Below are 12,647 nucleotides of genomic sequence, written 5' to 3' on the forward strand. Positions count from 1 at the left end.
TTTTTCTTCACCATGGAAAGGATTCTGCGATCATCCACCACTTTTATCATCCGTGGACGTCCAGGCCTTTTGGAGTTCACGAGATCACCATTGCGCTCTTTTTTTTCAAGAATGTACCAAACTGATGATTTGGCCACTCCTAACATTTGTACTATCTCTCTGATGGAGTTCTTAATTTTTTTCAGCCTAACGATGGTCTGTTTCACTTGCATTACGAGCTCCTTTGACCTCATGTTGTGGGTTCACAGCAACAGGTTCCAAATGCAAATGCCACACCTGGAATCAACTCCAGGCCTTTCACCTGCTTAATTGATGATGGATTAACATGTCCAAATAATTCTGAACCTAACTGTATATATATATGTATATATATATATATATATATATATATATATATATAATATATACACGTATATAAATTAAATAGTTCACAGTCCAAAAGCACCAGTGTATAGCAAAAGCAGTGGGTGCATTCCTTAGGGACCCGATATTCGTTCCTTCTAGACACAAAATGTCAAAAATAGGCAGCACTACGGAATAAGTGTAAGAGAGAGAGAGTTACTTTATTAGCCCTGGTGCGATATTTGGGCTCCACACACTAGGGCCTTTCTCAAAGCTTGAGAAAGGCTCTAGTGTGTGGAGCCGAAACTTCACACCAGCGCTAATAAAGTAGCTCTCTCTTTTTTACACTTATTCCGTAGTGCTGCCTATTTTTTACATTTATATATATATATATATATATATATATATATATATATATATAAAAATAAGTAAATATATATATATATAACAAGTAGTGCAAGATGGAGCAGCACGGTAGCAGAAACCATCCGTTGGTTGGTGCAAGCTTTAGAGGAACGACCCTTTTCCTCACAATGAAATACAAAAAAAGAGCAAGGAAGCAGCACTTCAAATCCAAATTGAGAGGTTTTGTGAATAAACCTCTCATTTTGGATTTGGAGTGCTGCTTTCTTGCTCTTTCTTTGTATTTATATATATATATATATATATATATATATATATATATATATGTACACTCTATCCTCCAATGCACATAATATATGAGTGATATACATATGCAAGCAAAGGTACCACCATAGTATATAACAATTTGTATGGGAAATGTGTTTCCCCTTAATTAAGTGTACATAAAGCACTGTAAGTCGTTTTCTTACCAGTATAAATCATTTATGTATCCATTCTTATTTAGCTATATTGCTTTGCTATATTAGATAGAGATCCACTTAATCCCTCCATCCAATTCTATTCCGTTGATTGATTGGGAATGGAACATTTCCCTATTAAGAAAGGGCTTTCCAGCGGCGTCACCTTAATTTACCTTGCTCTCACCCACTGCTTTCTATTTCCAGTTTACTTTTTCACTCAGTGTAACTTGCAGCTTGCTCTTTTAAGTCACAGCGGACAAAGGCAAATAGCATAGCAAAGAAGAATTGTTTTTCTACGTTCATTACAAAAACGAAAACATATTCTTGCTTAACACAAAAATGATGATAAATCATGTTAGTTCTATAAATCCCATATATTTGTCTAACAGCCTACCTGCACCTGTGTAAACCGAGCGCTTTAAAAATAATGTGCAATTGTACAGAAGAACAATGTACATCCATAATCCTCCCTCCTTTTGCTTCGAAAGTCATCAAGGGGGACAAAAAAGTTTCATTTTGAATGATACGTAGCACTAAATGTGTGTCATTCTTTGTTTACCTGAACTTTTCACTTGCGGCAGCTTTTATAAATGTTCCTCAATGTATCACATTACTAGGGGGCAAATAAAAGTGATTGCAAGGACCATTCCCCTCTGCCATTCTTTGTGTGTGTGTTATGAAGGGTGGCAAGCTAAGGGTTAATGCATTGTATGATTGGTAAGGCCCCCAGCTGAAGTGATGTAGCAAAGAACAGCTGTGAAGTAATTCTACTAATGATGAGGATAATAAGCACATGGCAGGGTTCAGGGCTGGCTGCTGAAGCTTCACTGCTCCTGAATAGATAGAAGTCATTAAATACCCTTGATTATCTCTGACCAATATGTAATGGGTTTACAGCCCTTTCAATTAGTTAGTATTTGCCTAGGACTCATTATTTTGCCTTTCCTTAAGTAAGAAGTCCAGCGGTTCAATGTTCAGTGGAATTTTCGCTTAGCTAAGTGGGCAGAGGTCGGTGACCTTTAAAAAGAAGCATCGCTTTGCCAAAAACAGGTTCTTCTTGAACATCGGTACGAGCAGCCCGATTCTTGTCACCTTCTTCTCTTAGGGCACTGACATGAAGATGTTAAGTCCCACTAGATTGGTATGCAAAGTTGCGTCAAGGGTTCACCCAGGTCTCCTCACATCAAGTCTTCAAAAAAGAGAGGTGGCAACAACTCAACTCCATGAAGTGATGCTTTATGGTGCCAGCCATCTTTTTTGAAGAGTTGACATGAAGATAAAGATAACTATTCTCAACATGGATTTAATATACTCTTGTTTTTCAACATTGCTTCATCTCATGATTCATTCTCCAGATTCATACTACTACATCCATTAAAGTACTTGTCCCAATGTCTTCAACTTCCACACTCACCACAAGTCTACTGTACGTTTTTCATTAAGACATATTTGACCCTCACAAAATCATGTCAATACTGATCCAAATCTCCAATTCCAATCCAAATACCTTCCTCTCAATATAAGAAACATTTGCAGATTTATATATGGTATACATATCGACAAAACCACATTTAGGGGGACATGCTGTGCTGGTCACTTCTTTACCCATAGAATAAGCCGCTTTGACACTGGTACAGCAGATACGTCACCATTCAAACATATGTAAGACATCTTTGGCTCAATAACATGTCAATGGTTCAGGTTATAGCAGCAATACAGCAGGTTACGGTCTATCACACAGCCAAGTTACAGATAGTTGCAAATAGTCAATCCCTACAAGGAGCAAACTCAACTTTTACACTCATTGCAAAACAAGGTCATCCCAGTAGCTGGATACAAAGATCAAAAAGTCTTGGGCTAATTATTTTATGCATTAATTAACATGACTAATGGTGTCTAATGAACTAAATATATGTATAAATAGATTAAATAAAGCAAACATTATCATTAAACACATGAAATACCATTTAAAGAGGCGTAGAGTGTGTAAAAGCTGAAGGCTATAGAGTAACTCTTCAACAAGCAACATCACTTTCTAATACCTATAGAACCATACACATGTCCTAGGCTCATGACTTTTCCTTGTGTACCTTGGAAATGGACTACTCATGAAAAATTATTCCATCGTTACGGCAATCAACAGTGTATTCTCATAGCAGGCCTGCTGTATGGATTTTTATAGGCTACTTTTAACACTTGATGTTCCAGAATAGAGATCGAACGCTATCATAGATAGTGAACACTCACCGTGAGATGTTGGAAGAGCCACGCCCTCATAATATTCGTTGCTACTTTGGGGAATATGCCTCTTTTCTTTTGTCTCTTTTTGTCCTTGTCTGGGTCATCATCGTCCCCTGTGCCGGGAGATGCAACACTGTTATCTAAAACATCCCCTGCATAATAAAAAGAGAGATATGTGGATAACATCAGACAATTTTTCATAGTAAAACGCTACACACTATTTAATGGATGGCTGTAGACTGTTCACTAGGCTCCATCAGAACTCTCAATACTTGCATGGCTTGAAGCTTTCATCCATTGGTGAACATCTCTTTGTCATCTGTAACCTTTGCCTGTGGAATACTCTACTGAAAAGGACCATCAGTCTTCTGTAACTTAGCAAGATGTTCTCCTGCCTTGTTCTATAGTAATGTGACACTTAGACTAGTATAGCTGTAAATTCTCCGTACCATAACAAAGGTTGTAGGATTGCAGGACTTCCATCACCGCCGGTTTCCTTGAGACAATGACATTTGATTTGTGATAAGCTAAGTCTACATCATGTAAGACAACTTTTTCTGTACTCTAGGTATTGGTGAACTATTATAGACTCAATGCTTATCCGGTCCCGCACAGTTAAGCAACAGCTGTCTAAGCATTATGGAAGATGATGATGGTGGGAAATAAAGCAACAGTTAGCAAATTCGTTCTTCATCATAGCATCTTCCAAAATGCTAAGAGTTGAGTTTCTGCAAAAACAAGACTTATTTAAGGTATACTTCTTTGCTCTTTCCGGAGAGTGTCCAAACTTTGGCAACTTTAAAGCACTTAGATGTGTATACTAGACATGACATGCTTGATATTGATTTGTAAATGAGTTGTGCAACACATGCACATAAAACAATGAACCAAAGTTGAGTTCTGCATAATAATATAGAAGAAGCAGAAGGTGCTACAGACGTTCTTGCTCTATCTCCCTCAAGCTTAACTTCAATAGAATAACCAACTACACTACTGAGTGCTTGGGGAGCAATAAAGCAGGACACACTGCACCAGCACTTAAACAGTTAAAATTAAAAGAAAAAAAGAGATACACTCGTCAACGCCAGTGTGCCAACTTAATCAGAAGTTTCCATCACCCAGTCTTGCTCTTTTGTGCTTTTCCATGGCATTAATTGTGCATTAGCAAAAATCATTCACTTTTAAGAGCCTTGCTTATTTTTTTTGCCCTGCGGCTCCGATGCCTTGAAAGCAATGCCTGCAGGGCGTGTGAATTATGTATCTGAAAAACCCTGCTGCCAGGGCAATACTGGCCCCCACCTTCTGAAAATTTATACCGTCATGTCTCCCCCTTTTTGGGAAGGCATCAATCAATGCAAGCCGGATATATCACTCGCATGCATTAATATTTGAACTAATAACTTTCGGGGGGAAAAAAAACAGGGCAGCTAGGGTTAGACATGGATGTGAGTTACTTGTGGGATAATGAAATGCAAAATAAATGAAGATTAGTAGGACACTGCTTTGGATGGCTGATTTTTTTTTCTTTTTTTCATCTTACACATCATTAGTCCACAGTCACACGAAAGAGAAAAACTGGAGGGGGGAGTTAATGCTCCCTGCTGGCCCCTGACAAGCTCTATGTCCAAGGGAGGGAGATGTGTGCAGCCACTGGGATCCCAGCCTGATGTAACAGCAGAACAGACATTAATTAGCCCAAAAAAGCTAAAAATCTAAGACTGGGGCACAAGCATATCCCAGGAAAACTTCAAATGCTAAACTTTGGACTGATGTATGGCTTCCCCAGGACATATTGACACAGACGCTCTGACCACTTCTTAAGGCAGAAACAATTATTTAATAGCATGGTCATCTATTCCTTTTTCACCGAGGGCAAATATATATATTTATTTTACTGCCCTAGATCCATATCTAAATACCCTGACCAAGGCAGAATGGCTTGTTGGCACCCCTCATGGTAGATGCCCCGCCAGCCCCCCTGCTATGCCTCTGTCAGCTGTTCTCCTTTTATTGCAAAAACTGCTTAGAGTAGGTTGTCTGTTGAATATACTAACAACTAAATTCAGACATTATTTGGTTTCTATGGAAATCACAATGACCTGTGATTTTAATTTCTTTCCTCGAATCTGAGTGTGATGGTGGAAAATAATAACAGCAAAACAATATGCCAAAAAGCCCAAGTGATTTATTTTGTCTAAAAGGGACAAAATTGGTAGTTATGAGAAAACAGAAAAAAACAAAAAACTGTAAGATGCTCCAATGATCAATTACAGATCTATAAGTCAGATGTATTGGTGATAACGCTACTGGGTTGGGGTGTGTAAACCCTATCGATCCTGGTAGAACGGTAATACTATCTCTGCTGTCTATATGTTATTACAATACTACACCAAAAACTAGTTTCAGATGTTCCAGCTGTTATATAGGTGCCAGATGTACCTTTATTATTCTGGCATAACTTCTGTCACTACAGCACTTTCAAAAGAGTCCTTGCACAGAATATCCAGATCACCAAATCTTCAATCAAAATGCTTTAATAGAAACAACTCCGAGAGTCCACTATATCCACCGCCATCTGTGGACCTTTACAATTTTTACTCCATATTTTATTGAAGTGTTTTTATAGTCAGTTATGAACATCACTGTGTGCATCCATCTCCTTAAATACATCTTGGGCACCAATGATAATCAGCATGGACTACTATATCCAGGTCTGAACTGACCGACCAGAGGATACTCCGAAGAGTTGAGTGTCTGACTTCAGCAAGTAACTCCACATAAGCTGACAATGAAGCAGATTGTTTCCTGCTGGGGTTGATCTCTTAATGAAGATATAAGAATTTACTAAGGAATTAAAGTGGAGTTTCACTTGTTCTGTACACTTGAAAAATTTTTCTACCACTGATAAAGTTCAACGTCTATGAATGTAACGGTAACAAGACTTAACAAAACTTTTGCTACCTTATTAGTAACCAAATGTGCATCAAAATCACATATAATATTCATCAATATTATGCCTCAGTAACCACAATTACATTTATAACCATATATAATGTCCACTAGTAGCTAGGTACGTATCTAAAACATCTAATTTTGTTACCTAGAATTTAGTGACTATATACAGTATAGTGGAGCAGAGTGGAGAAGATCCATCAGTAATGTTGCTGGGACATTTTTGGCGCTATGAAAATTGATTGAAGTTGTCATATTTTTCTAAAATTTTGCACTGGCATGATAAATGACTGTAGTACTAACAATGGGACAGCCTTTCATTATTTCATACTCCTTTAAAATGGCGAATTTCAAAAAAGTCTTAGATACCTTAAAAATGTTCATTAAATAACTTCTGGGCCACCATACAAAATCTGTAATAGCCCCACCCTCCAAACCGCCATTCATCATCTTCATATGTGATAGAAGGATCTTTGGGCTCTCTTAGGCACCAGGGTCTGGGTGTGTTTGCTTCCTCCGCACCCCTATAGCTATGTCCCTGCTTCATCTGTTTGATAAATATGGTCCATGCCTCCTGCATCAGTTTCAGGTCCCTCTTTCTCTAGTTATACATCTACAGACTCATTGAGGAATCTGGCCCAATATGTCTGTGTTGTTAGCTGGTTAACAAAATGCAACCTAGAGCATTTGGGATATGGATGTAGGGGCCCTTTTACATGGCCCATATCGAGCGCCGATCAACGAGACATCTTGTTGATCGGCGCTTATTTGCTCCTTTCACAAGGAGCAATGATCGATTATGTATCGGGACGATAGCTCGTTGTTACAATCATTCGCCCCCATGCATTTCCGTAATTTCGGCAGCACATCGCCTTGTTTACACAGGGAGATATGCTGCCGATTAGCGACCATTTTATTGGCCACATAAATGGGCAGATCAGCCGATGAGCGAACGTTTGCTTGATCATTGACTGATCGTTACCCTGTTTACACAGGGCAATTATTGGGATCGAAAGTTCATATGAACGCTTGTTTGTACGATCATTGGCCCATGTAAAAGGGCATTTAGTCACCATGGTCAACAATGTTAGATATGTTTCTTCTAACAAAACACATTGAAAACTTTACCAACCATTAACTTTTAGAACACAAAGAAGGAATATTGCTAAATATTGCTGAGCTATGTACGGAAGAAAAAAATTATATCAAAGTATTGAGAATATGTTGCAAGAGCTTATTGCTTGCATAGTATAAATGCTTATAGAACATTACCAAGTAGACTTTGAAATAAAAGGTTAACAAAGCACATTCCTTCTCAGCGGCGCTACCAGGATTAATTCTTATGCTCTTGCACAGACCTGGAGTTCTGGGAATTGTGGGTGCGTCCCGTTGGAGCCCTCTGACTTTTAGTTCCTATGTAAATATGTGTATGCACACCCACATATACATTATATATTCGCCCGCTCTCCTAATGCGCACACTTCTCCACTGTGCCAAGGAACTGCCTGAGGGCAAATTCTCCCAAACAGTAATGGCTTCTGACTGCTCCCTGGCAACCCTGGGCTGTTGTAACCTGGGCGGATGTGATTGCGCGAGGCCCAGGAGCTGGCTGCTGCTTCATCAGCTGTTTGTGTGACACAGATGGAGAGAGGCTATTACAGAGCCAAGCTGGAAGACCTCTGGGATCTGGGAAGTGTAGAGCTGCAGCACTTCTTAAAAGACAAAAGTGTGCCTAAGTGTAAGTGCATGTCTGTAAATCACTTAGAGATATGTATCAAGAGATGATACAAATAATGCAAGTATACTTATTGCTCGGTGTACTTTAACCATCTGCTTCTCAACGCCATTGAATATCACAACTCATTTTAGCGGTACACCCATGTTTTTTCATTAGCCACTCAGCACAAATATACATATATGATATATATATATAGATAGATAGATAGATAGATAGCTAGATAGATATGTCTGATATGATAAAAGATATATAAACTCTATTAGGTATGTTACATGGTATATGCGGTCGCCCGTAACTCAGGGAGATTCTGGTCCAGGATTGGTTCAACCCAAATCACTAGATATATTTATTGTGGGCAAGTCAGTGTAAATGAACTGACCATTCTGTGGGGACTCACAATCTAGTATTACTACTTACTACTACTACTATTAAACACATGTATATTCTCAATTTATACTTGCTTTACAAATGTTAATAATATACAAAAAAAACAAAATTTCAAATTACAAATATATATATATATATATATATATTTACACTTACACACACGTACACACACACACACACACACCCACATATATATATACATATGTGTGTGTGTGTATATATATATATATATAAATATATGTATATATATATACATATATATATATATATAAATAAATAAATATATATATATTTTTTTTTTAATATATAGATTTATTTGGAAATTGAAATAAGTGCAAGTATGTCAACACACCAGTATCTCAGAGCTGACTTGTTGACTTCTGTTGGAGGGCATGTAATGAGAAGTAAGTCATGACTATGAGTGACGCAGGCCGTGCAGGGCTTGGAGGACATGTCTTTGCGTGTATACACTCAAACATGGGCGGGAAGGGCAGACTTTTCTAATCCTGCCTGAACTCCTGAATGAAGGCTGGGGTGTAGCACCTTCTAAGAAAAGCTTTGTAAACAAAGAATTGTGAGATTTGGACCCAGTCACTAGTTTCTCTCGGCTTGTTAAACAAGATTTTTACTACACACTCTAGCCACAATGTAGTCAACTATACAATATACAGGATTGTGATCCTATAATATGTAAGGCTGGGCAATTGTAGTCATAATATTGGTTATATTTAGTTGGCAAAGTATTTTTCATATAATGTTTTCTAGGATTATTTGAGATATTTAAATAAAAAATTGTTTGACTTTATTTGTAAAATTGCAAAGATTAAAAATTATATTAAAAGTCAACAGAAAAGGATGAAAAATGTGTATTTGGATAGGCTAAAATAATGTATCTTCTGTAAATTTGAATGATTTAAGCCATATATATGTGCCCTGTGTCTGTTCATTTTTGAAGGCTCTGGTTGTATATCCATTAGCAGCTAAGGGAAGGTTTGGACCAGAAAATTTAGCAACCAAATCTATGCCTAGGGAAATAAATAAAAACAGTTGAGCGGAAGAACAAGCTAGTATTTACTCACTATCTGTGCAGACCCTGCTGTGCTGAACAGTCAGGACATGTTAGAGGGAAATGTGCCTGTGATTTGCCGCTGACCAGGAGAGCAGAAAACAGATGACCTAGAGACGTTTACATGCAACATTTACTAACTGTGTGGGTTTTGTGACACTAGAGGGGAGGGGTGACCACTGTACCTTATTCACACTCAAAAGTGCACTGGATGAAAAAAAAAACAGCTTTTCCAAAGCTTACACCGGTTTCAAACACCCAACCCCCCAGGGGGACAATCCGTAAAAAAGGATTGGGGGAGAGAACAGAGAAGAAAAGGGTTTTATTCGGCTTTTTGTCCCAGACTTTTCAGGCGGCATAAGAAGCATTTAGCACATTCATTCCCCAAATGGGTCGGGAGCTGGAAGCTGCAGGAGGCTGTTCCTTTGTTAACTCACAACTATTTACACAGACTATCTGGTGAAGGGACCCCATGTTTTGCACTGAAAAGGATTTCCATTCACACTGGCTAAGAGGGAGCAGAATTAGAGGTAGCAAGGCCCCACACCAACCCAAAATCATCATTGGCACACACTGACCTAACAATATCAGGGCCTCACACAGACCTCATATTCCTATGGCCTCAAACAAAATGAACACACCCTTACACCTCCCATATATCAAAAGGGTCTTGAATAAATTAGCCTCTTAAGGGACCCACCAAATACACTTAACAGTACCAAACATCTTATAATAAACCTAGCCTCTACAAATACAATGGCCTCACCTGGGACCTTATAGTCATTTATTGTCCTGACCATGTTCTCAACTCACCCAACCATATAAATGTGACCATCATTCACGACAGACTGTTGAACTGACATAAACAAACCAATGAAAATACCGACCTCATCTAATGTCAAGTGGCAAGAAGATTGTATACCAGGCTTTATAAATACTGTATTAATGATGTCTGAACGCAAGATCTGCTGAAAGTACAATAATCCCTATAAACACTTATATAGTGAGTAGACAATTGTGTGGTTAGTGACGCACATGTACCCCAGCATGATGGATATTGACAACTTCTTTTATTTTTTACCTTTCATTACGGATCATAATACAGCATTAAAATGGTGAGACCAATACAGTCTAAAGTAAGATGAAGTAAGAAAGGGAGATGGGTAAGACTAGTTAAGACTGGGTACGAGTCAAGGAGTACTGCGGCTGAGCTGTACTCATCTAATTGGGCTAATTGTACAAATGAAGACAGAGTTGTACCCCTTGAGCAGTTGTATTCCCAGGACAGTCCTAGCTTTTACCGCTAAAAAAATATAACCCTGTAAATGTTTATTTTTCAAGACGTCAGAATGTAGGTACATCTGGATTAACAGGATTAGCTGAAATAGTCAATTAAGTAACAGATTGACTCCACTTGGCATTCAAAATAACGCAAGAGGTGGACATTATAGGCCAAAACATCTCATCTTACAGGGTTCCCCTGTGTCAGGAAAATGAATAGTATTTGTCATATAGTTTACTTAACACCATATGGGCTGAACAACAAAAGAGTCCGCTGATGATATAATACGGTCACTGATACAATAATATGACATAATAACATAAAGCTTTAATGGACACTACCTAATTTCACATAGGTAAGCAAAGGTTCAGTGGTGTACATAGGGAATGGGGAAGGCAAAGGAAAGGTAAAAATTGGGCAGTTTCAGGTGCTGCTGGACACCACTACACACAACTGCTCATTTTCATGAAATACATTTTCCACTTTCCTTTTTGCTAACATTGCGGCACCAGTAGAGTCCACATCCCAGTGCAAGTTCTTCTGACCCATTAAAATGGGAACAAGATTAACCTGGAATTGGTGCCTGGTCTCCAGGGGCCCCATAGTGGCCGCATGGGCTGCCTCTATGGTACGCACGTCCTAGCAAAGGGTCATTGTATCCTTAAGGGTAGATCTGAAAGTTCTGACGCCATCCCTAAATTGCTTACGTTGTCCTTCTTACTGTGTATATCTATACTCATGAGACAAATGTTCTCACTGGAGGTTGTTGATCATTTCAGACATGGCTGCTCTTTTCTCTACAAGCACAGACATTTATATTTCTATGCAGTTAATTATGTAACACATGTTAAGCAATACATAAGTTTTGGTAATTCGTATTGTAATGAGCTATAAATAATAGTATTAATACATGTCAGATTATAACGACAATGAGGGTGTAGCCGGCTCACATGAAAAAAATGCAAATCAGCAGAAAAAATTTAATAAACTGTTAATCAGAAAGGGTTACTGTGTGGATTATAAATATCGTGTGTTTAGAAGACAGATGGGGAAGAATGTAGGAGCTGCGCATGTTTTTTCTCTTTGGCTGGCAAAGTTGCTGCACAAGAGGACCAGATATGTGAATTTAACATGACACCATCTTGCGCAGTGCTAATTTGAAAGCTGCACATTCCAGACCTGTCCACACCATCAAAATCCATAAAACCAAGAGAAAAAAAAAAAAAAGGTTGCCGGCTGCCAGCTTTGTTCACCCGCACAGAACTGTATGGTTAGAACACCAACACAGTGTAAGAGGGCGCAATTCAGGAGTCTAATAAGATCTTTAACTGTGATAAGTAACAGTCCATTTATATAAAAGAAAATATTACACTGGTCAAAGTCTGAATAGTAGAACTGAAAACTCCATTCTACAATGTAGATTATAAGGAGTAACTGAGCGAGCAACTCTTTACTGCACACATTTTTGACCAATGTGTCCACTAATATTGGAATCCATTGTGGCCTTGTGGCCTTAGACATCACAAATGGTCCACTGGAAAGAACAAACCGGACTGCTCAAGGCTTCATATTTCAAGCTGGTCATCCATGGAAAAAGAGAATAGTCTTGATATAGGCTACAAGAACATGCATGTCTTAGTAGAGTTCTATCTTTGAGGAACAAGATGGTGATGACCACAGCATGGATCTAGAATCAAGAACTAAGCTCAAGTTTTTGAGAAGTTTACGGAACAGTTGTTTATTTCAGGATTCTTAGCCTTAGATTGTGAGAGGAGGAAGAATTAATTACGGCAAATTTAGGTATAAGGGTTGAGA

At 38.4% G+C, this 12,647-nt stretch overlaps 1 protein-coding gene across 7 annotated transcripts in view; it reads right to left on the minus strand.

The window, feature by feature from the left end:
* MEIS2 (Meis homeobox 2) overlaps window positions 1-12,647 on the minus strand; it is a 122,136-nt gene that overhangs the window by 59,251 nt on the left and 50,238 nt on the right. For 5 of the 7 annotated variants that reach the window (XM_075843547.1, XM_075843545.1, XM_075843544.1 and 2 more), the window contains exon 8: window positions 3,414-3,559. In XM_075843547.1, coding sequence (XP_075699662.1) covers window positions 3,414-3,559 — 146 coding nt within the window. The remainder of the gene's footprint in view (window positions 1-3,413; window positions 3,560-12,647) is intronic. The other 2 variants (XM_075843548.1, XM_075843546.1) reach the window with 1 other exon arrangement.

This window comes from Rhinoderma darwinii, chromosome 12 (assembly GCF_050947455.1).
Source record: "Rhinoderma darwinii isolate aRhiDar2 chromosome 12, aRhiDar2.hap1, whole genome shotgun sequence".
NCBI classification, from domain to species: domain Eukaryota; kingdom Metazoa; phylum Chordata; class Amphibia; order Anura; family Rhinodermatidae; genus Rhinoderma; species Rhinoderma darwinii.